General features: G+C 37.8%; 2 protein-coding genes across 2 annotated transcripts in view; both read right to left on the minus strand.

Annotated features, from left to right (window-relative positions):
* Positions 1–253: 253 nt before the first annotated feature.
* Positions 254–2,909, minus strand: LOC128782239 (uncharacterized). Its single transcript, XM_053932486.1, has 3 exons — positions 2,884–2,909; positions 1,443–1,735; positions 254–840 (listed from the first exon to the last, which is right to left on the minus strand). Exons 1-3 carry the CDS (start codon positions 2,907–2,909, stop codon positions 254–256), a joined length of 906 nt encoding a protein of 301 aa, XP_053788461.1.
* Positions 2,910–7,879: 4,970 nt separating this feature from the next.
* Positions 7,880–18,421, minus strand: part of CNTLN (centlein) — a gene marked incomplete at its 5' end in the record, with an annotated part of 191,734 nt that continues 181,192 nt past the window's right edge. Inside the window, 4 exon segments of the mRNA XM_053932487.1 lie at positions 7,880–8,567; positions 16,373–16,450; positions 17,725–17,834; positions 17,837–17,909. Coding sequence (XP_053788462.1) covers positions 8,457–8,567; positions 16,373–16,450; positions 17,725–17,834; positions 17,837–17,909 — 372 coding nt within the window.

Here is an 18,421-nt window from a genome sequence, read left to right on the forward strand (position 1 = left end):
TGTTCGAGGGTGATCTCATCATCCTCTATATCTGTTGCATAATTGGGACTCTGCAAAATTTCTGGAAGAAGGTCTCCTGCAAACCTTTTCCAAGTTCTTTCCCACATTCTGTATTCTGATGGAGGGAGCAAGCAACTGAACAAGTGTTTTAAATCAGTGGGAACTAAGGTGTTAGAATTGAAAGTTGCTTTTAACATGCTCTTAAAAAACTCGCTTTTTTGCCCAAATTCACGTTTTGTTTTGCAGAGTTCCTTTATGCTTTCATATGAAAGTGGTTCCCATCTGGGGCTTTGCCCTCTCGCGTTGTACAACACTGGCGCGAGAAACAAGGAGTTTGAATCTCTGCCTGCTTTCTGTTTCCCGGCTTCGGCCTCCCCACCTTTCCCGTCGCCATGGGAACCAGAGGCCAGGCCCTGGGAAAACTGGAGGCGGGGGGGCAGGGTCCGGATGCTCGGGGGTGGAGGTTTGTGTGGGAGTGGCTTATGCCGTGTGGTGATGCCGTGTGGAGCAGGGTGGGAGTGGGTGGTGCAACCTCGAGGGGTGGAGCTGAAGGAACCACCTGGAGGGGCAGTGCTGTGGGTGGAGGCCTGCAATAGCACTTGGGAGGGGTTTGGTCTGCCGCAAGAGAGGAGGAGGAGGGGTCAGGACAAAGGGAAGGAGGGTCAGGGACTGGTGTGGGGGGGTACCTGGGAAGAAGGAGTTCCTGCCGCACTTCTTTGTCCATCTTGTGATGAGACAAAGACCCCCGCCACGCGGCCACCGCCATTTTGTGGCGGTTCATCCCATGGGGGGTGAGGGAAGGGGTTAGAAGGAGTACAGAAGTTTTGGGAACAACCACGACTGTGAAAAGAAGCAGAAGGTTTAGGAACAGAAGTTTCAACAGAGCGATTAGCATTTTCAGACTGTGGGGGTCGGGGAGACAGAGGAACTAAAGCAGATGGACTCTTTTCAGTTTCCCGCGTTTCCTGAGTGTCTGCACCCTCTTTAACAATGTCATAAATTAACAAAAAGATCCTCATGAAGCCTTTTTTCACTGAAGGATCCCCCTTCTTGGTGCCTTCTGTTAAAACTGTGCCAACCCCCTTCCAAAAAACTTTCTGCCTCACATCCTGAGCTGAGACGCTCGGAAACTTTAAAATCAACCACTTTATGAACTTTTTCACAAAACTTTTAGAAAAACTTTCTCCTGACTCTGTCAGGGTTACTTTTACTTGGTAATAAATCTTTTTGCTGTTTGGACAACTTCCCACCCATGTTGCCCATCAGCAAGCCTCACCCGCCTGCTGCTGAAAAAACAGAGAAAAAAACTAAAAAAGTCTAAAAACCGACAACAGCACCCCACACGCAGCGCGTTTGCGTGCTCCTTTCCCTCCGCGGGAACAGGGGTTGCCTCCACCCAGATCCACTAACCAGGGCCTTCCCGCGTTAGTATAGAATCTTACCGATCTGTCGACCCTTAGAAAACAAAAAACAGCAGCGGTTCCCGGTCTGAAGATGTCTTCTGGGGTGTGCAGAAGCTGCGTCTTTGGTCCGCTGGAAACCCGGAACCCGGCAGGAGCCAGAGGAGTTTCTCAGTGGCAATAGGTCTGCGGAGCTGAGCGGAGGGAGCGGAAGCCCCCTCGGACTTGCTGTGGTCCAAGCGGCTTTTCCCGCCGGGCGGACTCTGGCGCTGGCGGCTCGGCAGCCGTGTCTCTCGCGTCTGGAAAAGCCCCAAACCGGAGCGCTATCTGCCGCGCTATGAAAACAGTTTCCACATCAAAGCCACACGTTTGGGCGTCACTTGTTGCTTTTTGTTTTCTTTTTCTCTCTCCGACTTCCTTGTTTTCGCCCGGTCCGTTTTCCCGGAGCGCTGGCCAGGCACTTCCGGGAGCTGCTGGAGAGAGAGAGAGGCAGCAAACACCTTTGTGGGTTCGTTTGATACGGACACAGGTGTTTAGAGAGCGCGAGCAAGACCGGGATAAAGAGACTCAAGAGATTGGACACTTGTTGTGCAGTCCAAAGTAGATTGTATTTGCCCGATCGCCACACGTACAAGTAACCCCGATCTGGGGTCCAGACAAAGGTTTTATAGGGGAAAATAAGAGATAAGGTGAAACCAATAGAACAATGCCCAGTGTGAATACATTATAGGTAAAATCCAATGGGAATAACTCCAGGGGGAAGGATGAATGCACGTAAAAATACAGAATAGAAACTCCAGCTTTAGGTTTAGGAAACAGAAACTCCCATCTCAAATTCACAAAGCTCTTTTGCTCCATTTGCGTAGCTGCACACTGCAACAGACACTCATAAATATCAGGCTTTGAACCTGAATCTAGAAAATTTCAACGGGAAATCTCAAGCTGTGAGAATTCTTGATCATAGAGCTACTTTGCTGGGTTCTCCATCACATAATTTCTTCAGCCCAGGTTGAGTACTCTTTTTAAATACAAATTGAAGTGTTTTATGCTAGAAGTTCTGTTTTCCTCCACAATAAACAATCACAAAGGAAATCTGTCATCCCTCAAAATCTAGGATTTGTTGAATTACAGATAGTGTTGTGTGATTCCTTTACCGAGGGAGTTTTCCTATATTAGAAAAATGTCAGATCTGTGTTCTGCAATAGGTTCAATAGGTAAGAGTCACTTGAACCTCTGCTTTATACTGTCTGATAGAGATTTCTGAATAGACTCTTAATCTGATAAGCTTATTCTTTCACAGACAGGAGCCTTACATTTCCCCAAACAGTTAAACATGCTGTAAAGTATCCCTCACATAATGCTGGATTTATATGTAACTGAGAGAGACATGAATACTTCTTCACTTATCTCAGAAAGGCTGTTATCTTCATCTAAAAACCAAGATACTGAGTAAGTATCTCAAAGAGCTGGACCCTTTGCTTACCTGGCTCTGGACCCATTTGGAATCATATTCCCTTCAAATACTAGTTACATATCAATTTTAAATCACGTAAAATAATCCAATGGTGATGCACAAACTGTGTACAGTGGCACAGAACTATGGAAATTAGCTTTTGTTTCCCTTGTTCTGATATTTAGCTTGGAGTGTAGCTAGATATTAATTCAGTTGTAGAAGTGAAACAGAAAAGAAAATCTAGCTGAAGGTATGACAGAATTAAAATTCAGACCTTCCTGACTCCATAGCCTTTCTGCAATCCTGAAGATAAAAGCCAAAAACTTAACATAGCCAGCAACACAAATTAATTAATTTCTAAGTATGTGATTACACAGAAGCCAAGAGTTGTTCCCAGCTCTCTCAGTCACTTACTACCCTACAAGATATTTCAAATAGTTACACACTGCGAATTGTCAAATCACAAATCAGGAAACCTCAAAAACAGATCCTTACTCTATGTACAAGAACATAGACGCTACAGAGAAAAAAATAATGGTTTAATCAAGTTTCTTTCTTTTAAGAATACAAAAAACCTGAGATATTACATAGTGGCTATATGAATACTTTGAGATGTTTTAAATCTCTCCCTGAAGTCCTCCTGTTAGGTCTTACACTTACACTTCAGCCTCATTTAGAATACCTAGCCTTGAAAATTACAACCCAATCAGACAATGAGGAAGTCCAGAGGCACATAGGGAGATACCCACAGTGCCTTCTCTTGCAGAGCCTTCCCGTTCTGAGGAGGCTGTAATCTGATTTTAAGACTCCTCCCATGGGACACCTGATAAAACCCCACAGCCCTGGGTCTGCTCTCTCTCTGCTCTCTGCTTGGGGCTCTCTGGGCTGTGCTCAGACTCCCGGACCTCTGCCCCCCACCGCCCCCCCCGCTTCCCCCGCACGGGGAGTTGGGGGGAATAAAATGGACTCCCCTGCTAAACAACAGAGACTTGTCTCGTCTGTTTTGCCTGTCGCCGTTGTGGCCTCCCTGGATCGTGATCGTCACTGTAGCTACACACTACTACATTCTCTAACAAAGAATCCTCAGTACGGAAGAAAATGGATCTCATTTGTATAAGATCTACATTTAGGAAGACTTGTATCTTTATTCCTGTCAAGATAAATTAGGATTTGTATGGGTTAAACAGATGGCACTACAGAAACATACTTTGAGAAGTGACTATTACCAGATACTTTGGCTTTAATTTTTACATTTTAGAGTATAAAATCATAGAATCATAGAATCATAGAATGGTTTGGGTTGGAAGGGACCTTAAAGATCATAATTTCAACCTCCTGCCATAGGCAGGGACACCTTCCACAGGTTGCTCAGAGACCCACCCAGCCTGGCTTTGAACAATTCTAGGGATGGGGCATCCACAACTTCCCTGGGCAACCTGTGCCAGTGCCTCACCATCCTCACAGTAAAGAACTTCCTCCTAATCTCAAACCTAAACACACTCTCCTTCAGCTTAAAGCCATTCCCCCTTGTCCTACTACTACAACAAAGCCTTTCTCTCCAGCCCCCTTTTTGGCCTCCTTTAGGCACTGGACGGCTGCTCTAAGGTTTCCCCAGAGCCTACTCTTCTCCACACTGAATCACCCCAACTCTCTTAGTCTTTCTTCACAGGAAAGGTGCTCCAGCCCCCAGATTATCTTTGTGGCTCTCAGTTATGCCCCAGTCCCCTCAGCAGGCTTAGGGAAACATTGTTTAATTCACTTTGGGCAATGTGGCAAATTTTAAAACCACTTTGTTTGCCAACAAAGTAAGTAAGACACTTCACAAACTTGAACTTAGCAAACTTACAATTAGCCAACTGCAACCTATCCAGAAACAACAAAGCACTTTCTAAGACATTGATTGGAATTTTTTAGTCTGGCTTACAATATATTTCGAGAAAAATTAGGAAAAGGAAGAGAGAAAGAAAGACAAAGAAAGGATAATGGTAGAAAAACATCACCACCTGTGGATCCATCAATAAGACTTCATTGTTGCAATTTTGATGTCCATTGGTTGAAGTGAGGATCACAGTCTTTATCAATCTGGGGTAGGGGAAGACAACAAAACACAAATACACACTCAAGTTCAGGTGGAACAACCAGGTACTTCCCCTGGTGTGGTGACTTTCACACTGTCTGATGCAGCACCGTGAATCATGCTGTAAAACTGGATTATGCACATTCCTCTGCTGGAAGGCCCCAGAAATGACTCTGGGGGAGTTTTGGGGGTCTTTGATGGTTTATGACACCTTCTCTCACATCAGTATAATAGAGCCATTTACATTCCATCAGAAGGTATGATTAATGTGAATGTCGCAGTAGCTTTTCCTGGCAGGAGGGAGGAGAAGAGTTTTACAATGGAGCCAGTTGTGTAAGGGATGACACTGCTAGAATTAAAAGCATTATCCCACCTCGCAGGATCTGCTTATCAGCCTCTTCCCTTATCTAGGTCAAACCCCAGCTTCTTGCTAAGCAAAGGGTGATTTGTCATGGTCATCCTCTGGTGCTCACACCCGCTGCACACAGATTATTTCTTGAGCATCGACAACAAAACACCCAGATTAACCATTAGTGTTTCAGTCTCTCACACCCTCCTGTAGACCTGCTAGTGCATAATGAAGATTTTTGAAAGGGCTAAACATTTAAACAACTTTAAAGCACCATATAACTTTGCATATTTTATATCTAATGAGTGTGTGTATAAACACACACACACACATTTCTACATACATACATATATAATTTTATATATATGTATAATATAAAAGTTGCATTATTTCAGGGCCTCACCCTTGTGTCACTGTACGTAAAGGTGACCGTAAACAGCCCATTAATTTCACATGCACAGATCTCAGCTGTTGCTGCCCAAGGGCTAGACCTGCCTCACACAGTATCTCAGGGGCGGCAGGGATCAAAGCACCGAGCCCATTTTTTGGGAAAGTTTGCCATCTAGAGGCCGTATCAGACAGCACCAGGAGAGAAAAACATTAACAAAAGAAAAAACAGATTAAGTGAATTTTCTGGACGTCCATAGGCATAGTTAGTTCAAAAGAGGACTGCCTTTAATATAGTTAATGTTTGGCTTTGTTACCAGTATCATCTGAAAGTGCTGAGTTAATGCTTTTCCCCAAATCAGAATCAGTTTTTCACTCAGTGTAATGAGCTTGGTTATAGTGAAAAGGAATTTAAAAAACATTCATAAAATATAACTAAAATAATTAATCTTTTTACAGTAATAAAGATCTTTTCAGAGACCATCTCCTGTTCAAGAAGGATCAAATAAGTCATAAAAACAAGTATGTTAATCGCAGATAGAATTCAACATTTGTGTCAGCAAAAGGCAAAAATTTATTTTCTTTGAAGTATAATCCTTTTTGTTGTCCTTACAAATATCTCTCAAACTACATAACTTTTTATCTCTGAAAAATGTTGACTGGTATTTTCATTTGTTTATATCAAATTAGAAAAGAAAATAATTTCTGAATGAAAATACCATCTTTCTTAATCTTTTAAAGACATTTTAATGGTACTTGGCAAACTTTCCAGCAGAGTTTTCAGAAAGACAGCAGTTTTATAGTTTCAGGAGCATTTGTTATAAATCTGTCTCCAGCTGGGTTTAAGGATTTCATTTTGCTCTCCCTTTTCAGATGAAGTAGATAGTAATTTGGTTATGTAGTGTTCTTGCTTACTCTTGCAGCAAGAGATGTCTTTTTGTACCCAGTTGCCCAGGAGATACAGAAATTTTCAGGGGCAGTAAAGCAAGATGTTTGAGAAAAAGACAGTAGTCTGGAAAATGCCCTCTTTTTGAGACATATTTTCTACATGAATTAGCTGATGCTCCCTGTATTTTCACTATGACAAAAGATCAATTGTTAAAAATCAGCACCAAGATCAGACTTGCACCAGTGGGTGTTTGGCAATGTGGAAATGAAGACAATGGGGATAATTTTCGGGGATCTCTGGCCTTCTGAAGCTCTTTTCACTAAGCTGCAATAGACGTTTTAATGAAATGATGTTCAAATACATCTTGCTGGAATTACTGAACAAAATTAAAGCATGGTTTCCACATGTCTTGATGGATTTATCTTCCTTAATTTTTGTTGTCATTGTTTTATTGGCATTGGAGTCCATGTAAATTTTTTAGCTTCTGTAAAACCTGAGGCAAACAGTTCCAACAGCTCCGTTTTATTTGCATGTGGGTGGTTTTCCTTTTGTTTTACTTCCTTTTGCTTACTTCCTTTTACATTCTTTTTGCTTCTTGAATGTATCACCACACAATTTCATATGATGGCCCTTATTTCTTGCATTTATCAACCATTCCTAAAGATGTGGCAGTTTTTTTACACAGGGATAGTTCCCAGTCTTCATTTACTGGTGTAGGTGGAGTATGTTTGTGTTATTTTCTCTAATTCAAATAAAAATTCTCTCAAGCCTCTGTGTTCACCAGGTGCAATTGAACAGAAGTTTAGAGATGTCTTCTTTCTGTCAGAGACACCAAATAGCAAACTCCATAAATTAGAAGATACATGATTACATCCTAGGAAAACACTGGACTGACATGCAGAAAACCTCTGTTTCATGCTTCATTTAAGTGAACTTAGTCCAAATAGATCTTTATTCTGATTCCCCACCCAATATGATAATGATATTTGTTGTAAAACAACTTGATATCCATAAATGAGACATATATAAGAGCTAAACATTATTAAGACATGAACTCAGAAACATGTGTCTTGGTTTTTTGTCAGGTAGGTTTGTCCAGAGGAATTCAAACTTTAATATCAAAAATGTGAAGAAGTAGCAATTATTTGTTAGTAGTGCCAGAGAAATCTTGGTGGAAATAACTGGCTAAAACTCTAGACTGCTTCCCCAAGGCAAGTGAGAGCTTGCAGCTACTTGTTAGCTGAGAAAGAACTGGATCTACTAGTGAAAAAACACATAATAGAAAAAACTTTATTTTATTGAATTTTTTAAATACATTGCACACATTATGCTCCAATATGCTCAGAGGAAAGTACAGCTTTTCCTGTATTACTCCACACAGAATATTTTTATTTTACAATGATTCATTTTTTCTAACATAAAAGCATATCTTTTTATGTAGCATATATCATAAAGCTGGGTTTTACAAAGAAGCTAAAAGAAATTAGGTGTTCAAAAATCTCAGTGATATTCCCAGTTCCTTTGTAAATCCTACTCCTACTGTTCTGATTAGTACAATCAGGTGTTACTTGGCTCCTTTTTGCTCTTTCAAAATTGTATAGAGGTGTATTAGTCATAACAAATACATCCTCTCTCCACAAAGCCTGCATATGTGTTCACTGCCATTGCATTTAAAGGAAAATAATTTTGAGCTTTGCATTGATTTGCAGCAATTTTTCTCTTCAGGAATCAAATACCACACTGCTTTCTAATAGGAATTTAATTAATTCCTCTTGTTCAACAATTAATTAGTTCATGGTTTCTGTGTATGTATTGAACATGCATATTGACAGTTCTTTATGAGAAGAGGAAAGACATGAGGAAACAGCACACATTTTAGTCACACTTTGCAAATATAAATCTTAGCAATAACATACAGTGTGCTTCATGAGGGAACTGTACTCTTCTACCAATTTCTTCTTCTCATTTAATTTTTCCAGTACAGCATCCATTAAGTATGAGGCAAAAGAAAACTGAAAAACAAACAGAGTAAAAAAAATTATCATTACACTTTTTTTCATGTTAAATACATTTATTAAATATCTTTAAACTATCAGATTTCACTTAGTTCTGACAACTACCACATACACATTTCTGATCTTTAAAGTTCATCTGCCTGGTTAGTGTCTGAAAATTTGATCTCTATCATAAAAATGATAAAAGAGCAGTGTAAAATGAAAAAAGATAAACTCCTTATTGAACAATTCATGCTTTACTGACCATGTTAATGATGTAAACTGCAGTACCAGCATCTCTGTCATTTATCTTCAATCAGCTGATCAATAAAAGGTTACAGTCACCTCTAGGGCATGCAGAAATGGTAGTGTATGAGTGTAAGTTCACTACTCTCAGGAGGATGAGACAGAACGACCAGTATAATTCTCAGTGCTGTAGCAAATTGCCTTAGACTCACACACAAAACCTTGTAAATAATTAAACAACACCAAACAACAACAAAAAAAACCCACAAAACCAAACAAGAACAAAATCCCCAAATAAACAAAACCACAAAAAAACCTCTCAAAGCAAAGCAAAATCCCAAACCTCCAACTGTATTAATTGTAATATGACACAAATGTGTGCTTCTCTAAAACATGATACCAAAAAATTTTAGTGACATATCTACAGAGAAAAATTAAAACCTCTTTTAACTTTTCTGATATAAAAGATGCATTTGCACAACCAATGTCTTCAAAGGAGAGGTATATTTTTCAGTGTCATTGCTTTAATGCTTAAAGAGGTTTTCTTTCAAAGTCTTGGTATATCAGTGTACTGTTTGCTGGAAAGTATTTTTAGAGGTGATACAGAAGAGTGGTCATGGCAGTATCCATCCCGAGTGGCCAGTGCTGTGCCAGAGGAGAACAGGACAGTTTTTCTTCGCTGTTGAAAAGTCTCTATCAGCTTCACAGAACTCTGTCAGCTTACTGAACACATGGTGAGACCAGTGGTGAGTGAGAGGTCAGTACTACATGAAAAGTAACAGCTCATTCAGAAGGAGACATAATTCCACCAGAAATAAATAAGATAAAATATAGAAAGTGGTGGAACAAGCTGCTGGCCAATCATAATTTTCTGCTTTTCACAACTTTAGTTCAAGCAACACTTTTCTATCTAGAACTCCTGTCTAGTTCCACACTTCAGTATTGCTGCTCTGGTTTTATTTTTTTTCATTTCTTTATGCCATCTGAAAGAGAAAATGGTATGGTCCTTATGCCAGATAGAGTAGTTCTTGTTTCCTAAATAGACATGAATCAAAAATTATAAAAGAAACAAATAAAAACCCCAGATATAAAGCACATCAAATACAAAATGTTACATTTGAACTGATATACAGACACAAATCTATATATTGATATTTATAATTTCTAACAAGTCAGAAAAAAATCTAAAAAAGGAAAATCTTGTTAATAGAAGGCATGTACTGTGAAGAGATAAAATGGCATCCTAAGTGCTGCTTAACAGTCACTTTGTAGTTATAGAAAAAGGACAACAACATGTATTATTTCCTTTTTCTACAAGAAAGGGGGTTTTCAAGCGCTGGTGCTTGCTGGGCAGACATGTCTCCACCTGTCATGAGTAACTTATGTGTGTGGTAAGAAATTTCTAGAAGACATCTACACCTGTCAAGCTTTCTCCTGTGTGCTATTGTGATGACTTTTGGGGGAATAGAGGGCTCAAATTCACTGAGAACAAGTCTACTCAGTGTAATATAAGACATAATCTTATCTGAAATTCCGTGACACTCACTTGCTACTATGCTTTAAAACATTGACTCCAGCATCCTGCTCCCTCTAATTTCTCTCCCTTTTTTCCTAAGTATGTTTGTTATGAGAACACTGTACCATTACCTCAAAGTCTCTAATTCTTCTTGCCTACCTTGACTACATCCATTTCTGATACATTTTACCTCCTTAATACCATGACTGAGATGAATGGCTTTTTATTGATTTCTCTGGCTGGTATCATTCTAACTACATTTTACTTGCTGCTCACTCCTCTCTGTGGCTTCTATGTCATAGCAAAGTGATCTTTCAAGAACTCTTGCCATTCAAAGTGATTCATTTAAATCAAGAGCATTTGAAAGTGGAACATTATATCATTCTTTCAAAATTTGTTGGTTTCAGAGAAAGTGCTGTATGTTTCTCTCTGGTTTTCTTTTCTTGCAGACACCCAGATCTGTATAATCTCTACAGTCTTAATCTTTAATAGAAGCTTGTCAGATTTACTTTTAATGATGACTCTGTAACTACCCTGGGAAACCTCCCTTTACAATTCTCCCCAGAACTTCACAACCACTGAAGTCATCTCTACTCTAAAGCATTCATCCCAGCTTTAAAACCTGCCATATGCTTGGGAAAGGCTTTGCAAGTTCAATGAGTGCTAAGCACACACCTAAGGAGTGAAAGCTTGTTTTTACCACTGATCATGAGATATTTTAATACCGAATGATACTTCTTTCAGATTCATTACAATTAGCTGTGCCACAAGCCACTTAACATTGTGGTGATCCTACATCAGTACATTATGGTAGCCTTTAACAGAGGTAGTATTTAATTGATCCATATGATTTCACAACATCTGAATGTGCAAACTACATCTGGAATAAAATAATTTTATTTATTTGACTTCCCAGATTTACAAATATCTTATTTGATAGTAGGAGCACATATGAATGAAAGGCATATTTCTTACACAACTTACCAGACAGATATCTTGGTGTATGGATAAATATAAGGTAATGTGATCTTAAAGAGTCAGAAATAGTGACAGTTAATTCTCCTTCTCTCACCTATTTATTCTGATCCTAAATTTGCTTCTTTTGGAGATCCCTTCTGTAAAAAAAAAAAAAAAAAAACTAGTAATATTTATTGACGTTAAACCACGTGACTGAGCCTCTGTCAGCACAAGTGCATAAATATACACCAATCTGCCACTGGAAAGTATTATAATGGATGCAAGGCAATGTTTTTGTTCTAATGAGACACAGTATCTCCATTTGCAGAGTGCAGGATTACTTCAGCTTCTGTTTCACAAACTCTAAAATGTCTTAGCATAAATATAAAAGTATTTAGGTTTTGGAATATACAAATTGGTGGTTACAACTATTTCACACCTTCCCATATGGATGATCAGTACAGTACATTTTCCAAACAAAATACTATTCAAACACACTGCAGAGCTGCCTTAGATTTAATCAAGTGAACCACAAAAAATAATATGAAATAAAACTAGGCACTAAGACCAATAACTAAAACGTCCTAAAATCACTAAAAAATAAAATTCAAAATTAAGAAAATCACTGTATTGCTGTTGTTTGTCTTACTTGTTGCTCTTATTCTGCCTCAACGTAGCTGCATATTCATCATTATATAAATATATATGTGTCTTTTATCCTGAGTGACCAAGCCAATTTCTCCTTGATTTCAGTTTAGGATGAGTGATATAATGTAGGTTTTTTTTGTGTGCATGAGATAAAACATAGATTTATATCATAATGCATTGTCAGTACACAGAACTAGGCTCTTATTCTCATAATGAGAAGAAAATAATGACCTGGTATCAGTGCTAATGGTGCCCAGAATGTGGTTCAGACTGTGCTGCTGCTGCTTTTTAAGGTGCAGGTCCTTGAAACACCTGGTGAAGGTGTCAGTGGTGATTGTGCACAGGTGTTTGTACATGGGTGAATTCATGTTTCTGGGTGTGAGCTGCTCAATGACACACATAGACTGCAGAGAGACTAACGAAAGCAAAGCAGGTGAGTTACACACCAAGAAATTTGGAAGGAAACAACTGTGGCTGTTAGTATCCATTCCCAGATGACAGCAACAGAAATATGCCTTTAGAAGCCAGTGCAAATCCTGGAAAGGGGTTGGGGAAAATCCTTACTTATGATTAGTGAATATACTGTTCTAAACCCTATTCTGGAGATGTGTTACACAAAGAGCGCTGACAGAATAGAGGAAAGGGAGCCTTGCTGGAGGTTTTCATTATTGGAATATGACTTTTAGACTCATAATGAAGTCACGTGAAAAAAGATTTTATTAGGCAGCTTTGTTAGTGTGAGACGTCATATCCCAAGCAGTGCATGAGGAGGGAGGAAAGGCAAGTGTTGCTGTAAAAACTTAGGCAGATTATTTGCATTTTATTAAAAAATAATTCTTGGAGACTTCAGGCAGTAATCTGGATTGGGCTACCATACTGTACTCACACACAAAATTATTAAAAGATTTTTCTGAGATGGTGTGCCTTACAATAAGTCACAGTAAATGAAAGCCAAGGGTAGTATAAGAAGTCATGCTTAAGTTACATGAGAAGAAGACATCCTCTTGGCTTAGCCATAAGTTTCCTATGATGGGAAAAAGCTCAAAAAGATTGCTTTTGTTTGAGTTTTAGGGGGAGTGTTTATAAGAAGAGAGTGCTACTATAAAGAGCCAGACTCAATTAATAAGACATAAACACTCAGATGTGAGGGATAAAGTGGGTAAAAGCCTCATCACTTGCCTTGCAGGTTGGAAATACACATACATGTTGAGATAATCATACTTATCCCCCTAAATAATATAAACCACTAAAAGCTTAAACGTCTAAATAATATAAACCACTAAAGCTTAAACGTCATTGAGACTCCTCCCAAGCCCAAACAGTAATGTGTAATTAGTCTGATGCCTCTACACATTTGCAGGTAGCAGGTATTTTTGTGCAGTCATGTGAAAACACTCCGCATACAGGTTCTTCACAGGCCAGAGAACCTTTTCCTTTTATCCCAGTGTCAGTTATTGAGATGATTTATTTTTATTCTTTCATTCTTTAGTGAGAACAATCTGGAGTGTTACTGTATAAATACAGAGACAACAGAGAAAAACCCCACTTCTTGGCCATTCAAGACATAGATTTAGACAACAAGTGATTTTTACCAGACCTGCTGAGTTTATAATACGGTTGTACTTTCCTATTATATGATTCTTGTTTACATAACAACATTGCCATGCAGAGATGTCTCTTTTGAATCGTAAGTCTCTTAGTAGTGGTCTAGTTTCTTGACATAGTAGTTAATAAAACAAGGATACAAACTCTAACTGGTATCTGTGATTTTCAGGAATGCAAGAGTATTTATCACTGAAATATTAATAATTTTGTAAAGCTGACAGATATGAGACTTTTCCGAGTCCATAAGAGTATGGAAAATAAAGATACAGATGGAGTGAAAACAGAGTTGTGGCATCCTTTATCATTACACTTTAGGGGAATCTATAAAATGACAGTAAAAAGCAACTAGTGCTTCATTCAGTCTCCCCCAAAATTCTAGTGCAGCAGTAAAATGGCGTATGCCAGTAATAAAAATAAAATGTCTATGACATTTTAAATGTTATCGTACTGTCACAGTAGAATAAAATTAGCTTGAAGAATGATCTAAAGGGATATGAAGCAGTTCATTATGTATAACAGCAATAGCAGCAGTTTCCCAGTGTTCATAAAGGTTTCTCCATTAAATTTACCTCCAGTCAATAATTAGGAGTCCACAAATAAACCTAGGCAATTAAATCAATACTGCTGGGCAATTATGTTTCAAAGTCCTGGCTCAATGGCACAAAAAGACACTATATCAAACTGCAATATTAAGTGATCTGATGCAATTTTCCACTGAACCTTTACTCAGAAAATCAGAAAAGGGCAATCCTGCATCTTTGTTCAAGATGCAAATAGGTAGCACAGTTTGCCAACATGTAACACTTAGCAGGCAGTCTGTTATGAGCAAAACCCTGCAGAAAGCTTATATTTCACCATGGGCTTTAGTTTGCTGATCAGAAATATTACCAAAGCTTACTAAAAGAAACCACAACCAAACTCTGCAAGATATGAGTAAAGCATTTTAAAAGGCACAGAGCTGTTCCATGAGCTGCTCTCAAATACAGATGAAGAAATCTTAACTGTTTCCATCTATATGCCTTAGCATGGACAGATATGAAAAGCAGAGCTGGCTGCTCCCCAAAACCACTATAATCCTCTTGCAATTCTAAAAATGGTCTGCTTGCCAAAAATTACTCCTACCCTCAGTGTTTTTTCCGAGGAACCCCACAAGATGGAGCAAAAATCACAGAAAATCATTATTAACTTGTACACAAACATTCATGGCTAAGAACAATGAGCTCCTCTATCCTTATATAACGTTTGCAATCTCAATAAACCTGGTTTCATTCAATTCTACTCTCCATCCCCTGGTTTTTGCTGTCTGTCTATAGCAGATGAAGAAAAGTGATACAATTCTGCTTAATATTTTTTAGCTATTTACCAAATAACAATGAAAAACAGAACAAGAAGTCATCATTGTATTCCATGGATCTGATTCATATTTTGGAGCCCATAATATGAATAGAATCTTGAAGTTTATATATTTTTAAAAAATTGTTAAGGCAATTAAGTCAATATAAATAATTGTGTTTTTAATGCCGAGTTACATGTAGCATTATCAGGTTTCATTAAAATGCCAGTTTTTTTGACAAAGCCAGTAAAAGCTGATATTTCTATTTCCTCTGCTGCAGCAATTAAGCAGTCTTCAAGTTTTGATAATGAAAGAGGGAAAACCTGTCATTTCTTAAAAATCAGGTCAGAGGATACAATCTCAACACGAAAGTTATTGATGGTTAAATACATAAATCTGATGTGTGTGTTTCTTTAAAGGGGCTTTCAAAATATCTTCAATCATTCACATTCTTAAATGATACAAACTACATCACTAATGGATCCATACTAGTGAATATGCATTATGCACTGGATTTACAAATTGAGTTTTATTTCTTTCCAGACATCAGCTGCCCATCATTTAAATAAAAGAGAAAACTAAAAATGTAACAGAAAAGTTTTAAGAGTCAGGATATGTTGTCAGTCATGTCCAAACAAAAGCTGACTATGGGTAGAAAAGCTGGGCTCTCACCTGCCAATAAACTGCCCTTGATCACTTACAAGAGGGGAGCATCCCAGCAGACTCTGTGTGTATTAAAAAAAAAGACTTGAAAGAGAAGAAAAAGTATCACACAGGTCACAGCAGCAGTCTCAATGGACCCCTCAGGGATTTCTGCTAGTCTCAGACTTGTCATCCTCTATGCAGCTTTCCTCTCTGCCCAGAAAATGTCGATAGGAAAATGTTTGAGGGGCCTCTGGTGGAAATTTTTTCATTCTTTCTGCATTGACAGGATGCCAAATCAATATTTACTTCCCACTAACAAGCTGCTCGAGGTCTCAGTAGAAAATATTGTAGAGAATGCGAGAAGACACGATAATAAACAGCTGTCTGGCTATGAGGAAAACATGAATTGACTGGAAACAGGTCCACAGTAAAAGGTCACAGAAACCCATGAACTCCTCAGGTGTCCATAACAACTAGTAACTTTAAAGGCACATAAAAAAAAGTCTCTTTTTCCTAAGAGGTATGAGAGAACAGATAATTTTCACTCTAGAAAGCATTATATAGTGTTTCAATAATTCAATTAACACATTTGCCAAGATCTGTGCTGGTTTTCTCCAGCATTGTTTTACTGCCTATGTTAGCTTAAGTTAGCTGTTAAGTTAGCTATTACAAATCCTTAATTAACATCTCTTCAGTTTTACACAGTAACTCTGATTTTAAGAGAAATACAAAGGAAATGCTACAAAACCAGGATTTCACATTGCTCATCACAGTATAGTCTGACACCATCAACGGCATCATAATTACAAATACAATGTATTAATTAAAACCTAAAAACACATTGCTAATCAGAGGAGAATATAAATTGAGCGCCTGTGCTTCAAGAAGTTTCTGTATATGCTGTAGCCATTCTTTATCTTTTTCAAATTCCATTTTTGTTTCTGCTGTTTCCTCAAAATAAAAACATCAGGAGCAAAAAAGGCAATGTGTAACTGGGTATACATTAAATATAAAGTGTGTGGAAGTTGGAATCACATTTGCAAAATTAGTTATCTGAAGCATACTCATCAAGTATCAGTGCTCTTATTAAATTTTTAAACCTACCCTTGTCTGTGCATGCCTCTAGAAATGTGCATAGCATGTTCTTTTCATATGAATATACAGGTGTATGTGTGATCTATGTCTAATTGTATTACTTTAACATAAAGATGCCTGAATCTATGCACTGATAGAATATGTAGTGTATGTGTAGTATAAATTCACCTCCTATCTAATAAATTTGTTTTATACTTACAGTTAAGTATGTTTATGTGTTTTACACGTATATTCACAGTGACTAAAACAAAAAGATACAGGATGTAGAAATTACTTTGAGAATAAGATAAGCATGGAACAACTCTGTCAAAGTGAATCACTTTATAAGATTGTATAAATGTTACTAAACAGGGCAGGGATCAGCCCATTTTATTTGTATTCATGAGTGTAATCCCTATCAGTGCATACACATACCATGCACTGTTGTTTCACCAACAGGAAACCATCCTTTTTGTGGCCACTTTAATATAAAGCTCTAACAAGGCTAAACCTAAGTCATCACCAGAGTACTGTTACAGGCCAATAACGGCCAGTTCCTAGATACTTGATAAAGTAACTGTACAGGCTTTTTCATATATTATTTTATCAGGGCTAAATAAATCTGGATAAGAAATCCCATCACTGCATCTATTTAATATATTTGATGAAACACTATCAAATATTTCATAGTAAAATGTATGATAGAATCAACAAAAAAGGCAATGAATTCACCCAGAAACCATCTGTCTACCAGAAATACCTTTAATAGGTATCACAATTCAGAGAGGAAGTATAACAAAATCAATCTGGCACAGCAAGACACACTCTAATGTTGTTTTCTTTAATGCAGAAGTCTATTTAAAACATACAATCCTGCCAAATAGCCTCACAAAAAAAAGGAACATATTGAATAATATCTCTACATACATATACTCAAAGTAGTATGTGTATATTTATGTATGCTGTAAGTCTTGCCACCTTACAAATCTCTAACCTGACCTTTTCATTCAGATTAAATCCTTCTTGATTTCTGTGCTGTATCTTGCACAATGAAATTTCAGTCGTTACCTGCAAATCCTTTTCTTCAAGGAGGGATATAGTCAGCATCTTCTCATCTATGCTTTTTTACTGAAGTCCTTATAATAACTTACCTCATCATCTCATTCTTGTAATACTTCATAAAGATCAGTTGTTGAAACATTAAGGATAGATGCTGCTAACTGAAGACTCTCTTGGGAAAGACCCTTTTTGCATGCTTTCATTTCTCCTGTTTTTTTGCCGGTTTGATTTTTGTTCTCAGCTCTTGTACACTGTGATGTAACTCTCCAGTTAGAGTCTAGAAGACATATGCAAAAAATGACTCTACTGTCATTTTTTAATAGTGATAATTAATAAGTAATAAGATGGAAAAAACAGTATCATTTAGACTAAGCTCCTTTAGATGGGAATTATCTTCATTCTGTGATATTGGTTCAACAGGATATGTGCTGGAATATTAAATAACATGCTACTTATAACACAAAACATGAATTAATACAGTAAACCAAAATGTCCTTAAATGTACATACTGTTTTGGAATGTCTTTAGCAAAGTAACTATTCTTATAATGCCATCATTAGTAAGACAAAGCAGCTTCCACAGAATCAAAATCCTTTCCTGACCCAGTCTAACATTAATGTTCTTGGGTTCTTGAAATAAGAACGTGTCAGGCTTCATTGTGGTCAAATAGAGATTTTTTTTTTTTTTTAAAGCTTATTAGTATTCTCTGCATGCAGAAATACCAATATACCTCTTTATTCAAAAGCTGAAATTTTGTTTCCCACCAGGAGAGGCTTATTCAAAACTGTC

The sequence above is a fragment of the Vidua chalybeata genome, chromosome Z (genome assembly GCF_026979565.1).
Source record: "Vidua chalybeata isolate OUT-0048 chromosome Z, bVidCha1 merged haplotype, whole genome shotgun sequence".
Classification (NCBI taxonomy): Eukaryota; Metazoa; Chordata; class Aves; order Passeriformes; family Viduidae; genus Vidua; species Vidua chalybeata.

Excerpts from the sequence above, each read along its gene's own strand:
- LOC128782239 (XM_053932486.1), bottom strand. The coding sequence starts at position 2,909 with ATGATTCCAAATGGGTCCAGAGCCAG. Across the intron at positions 1,736-2,883 it reads CCAAATGGGTCCAGAGCCAG|CGCGGCAGATAGCGCTCCGG; the intron begins GTAAGCAAAGGG and ends CTGTTTTCATAG. Across the intron at positions 841-1,442 it reads TTCTAAGGGTCGACAGATCG|TCGTGGTTGTTCCCAAAACT; the intron begins GTAAGATTCTAT and ends TTCTTTTCACAG.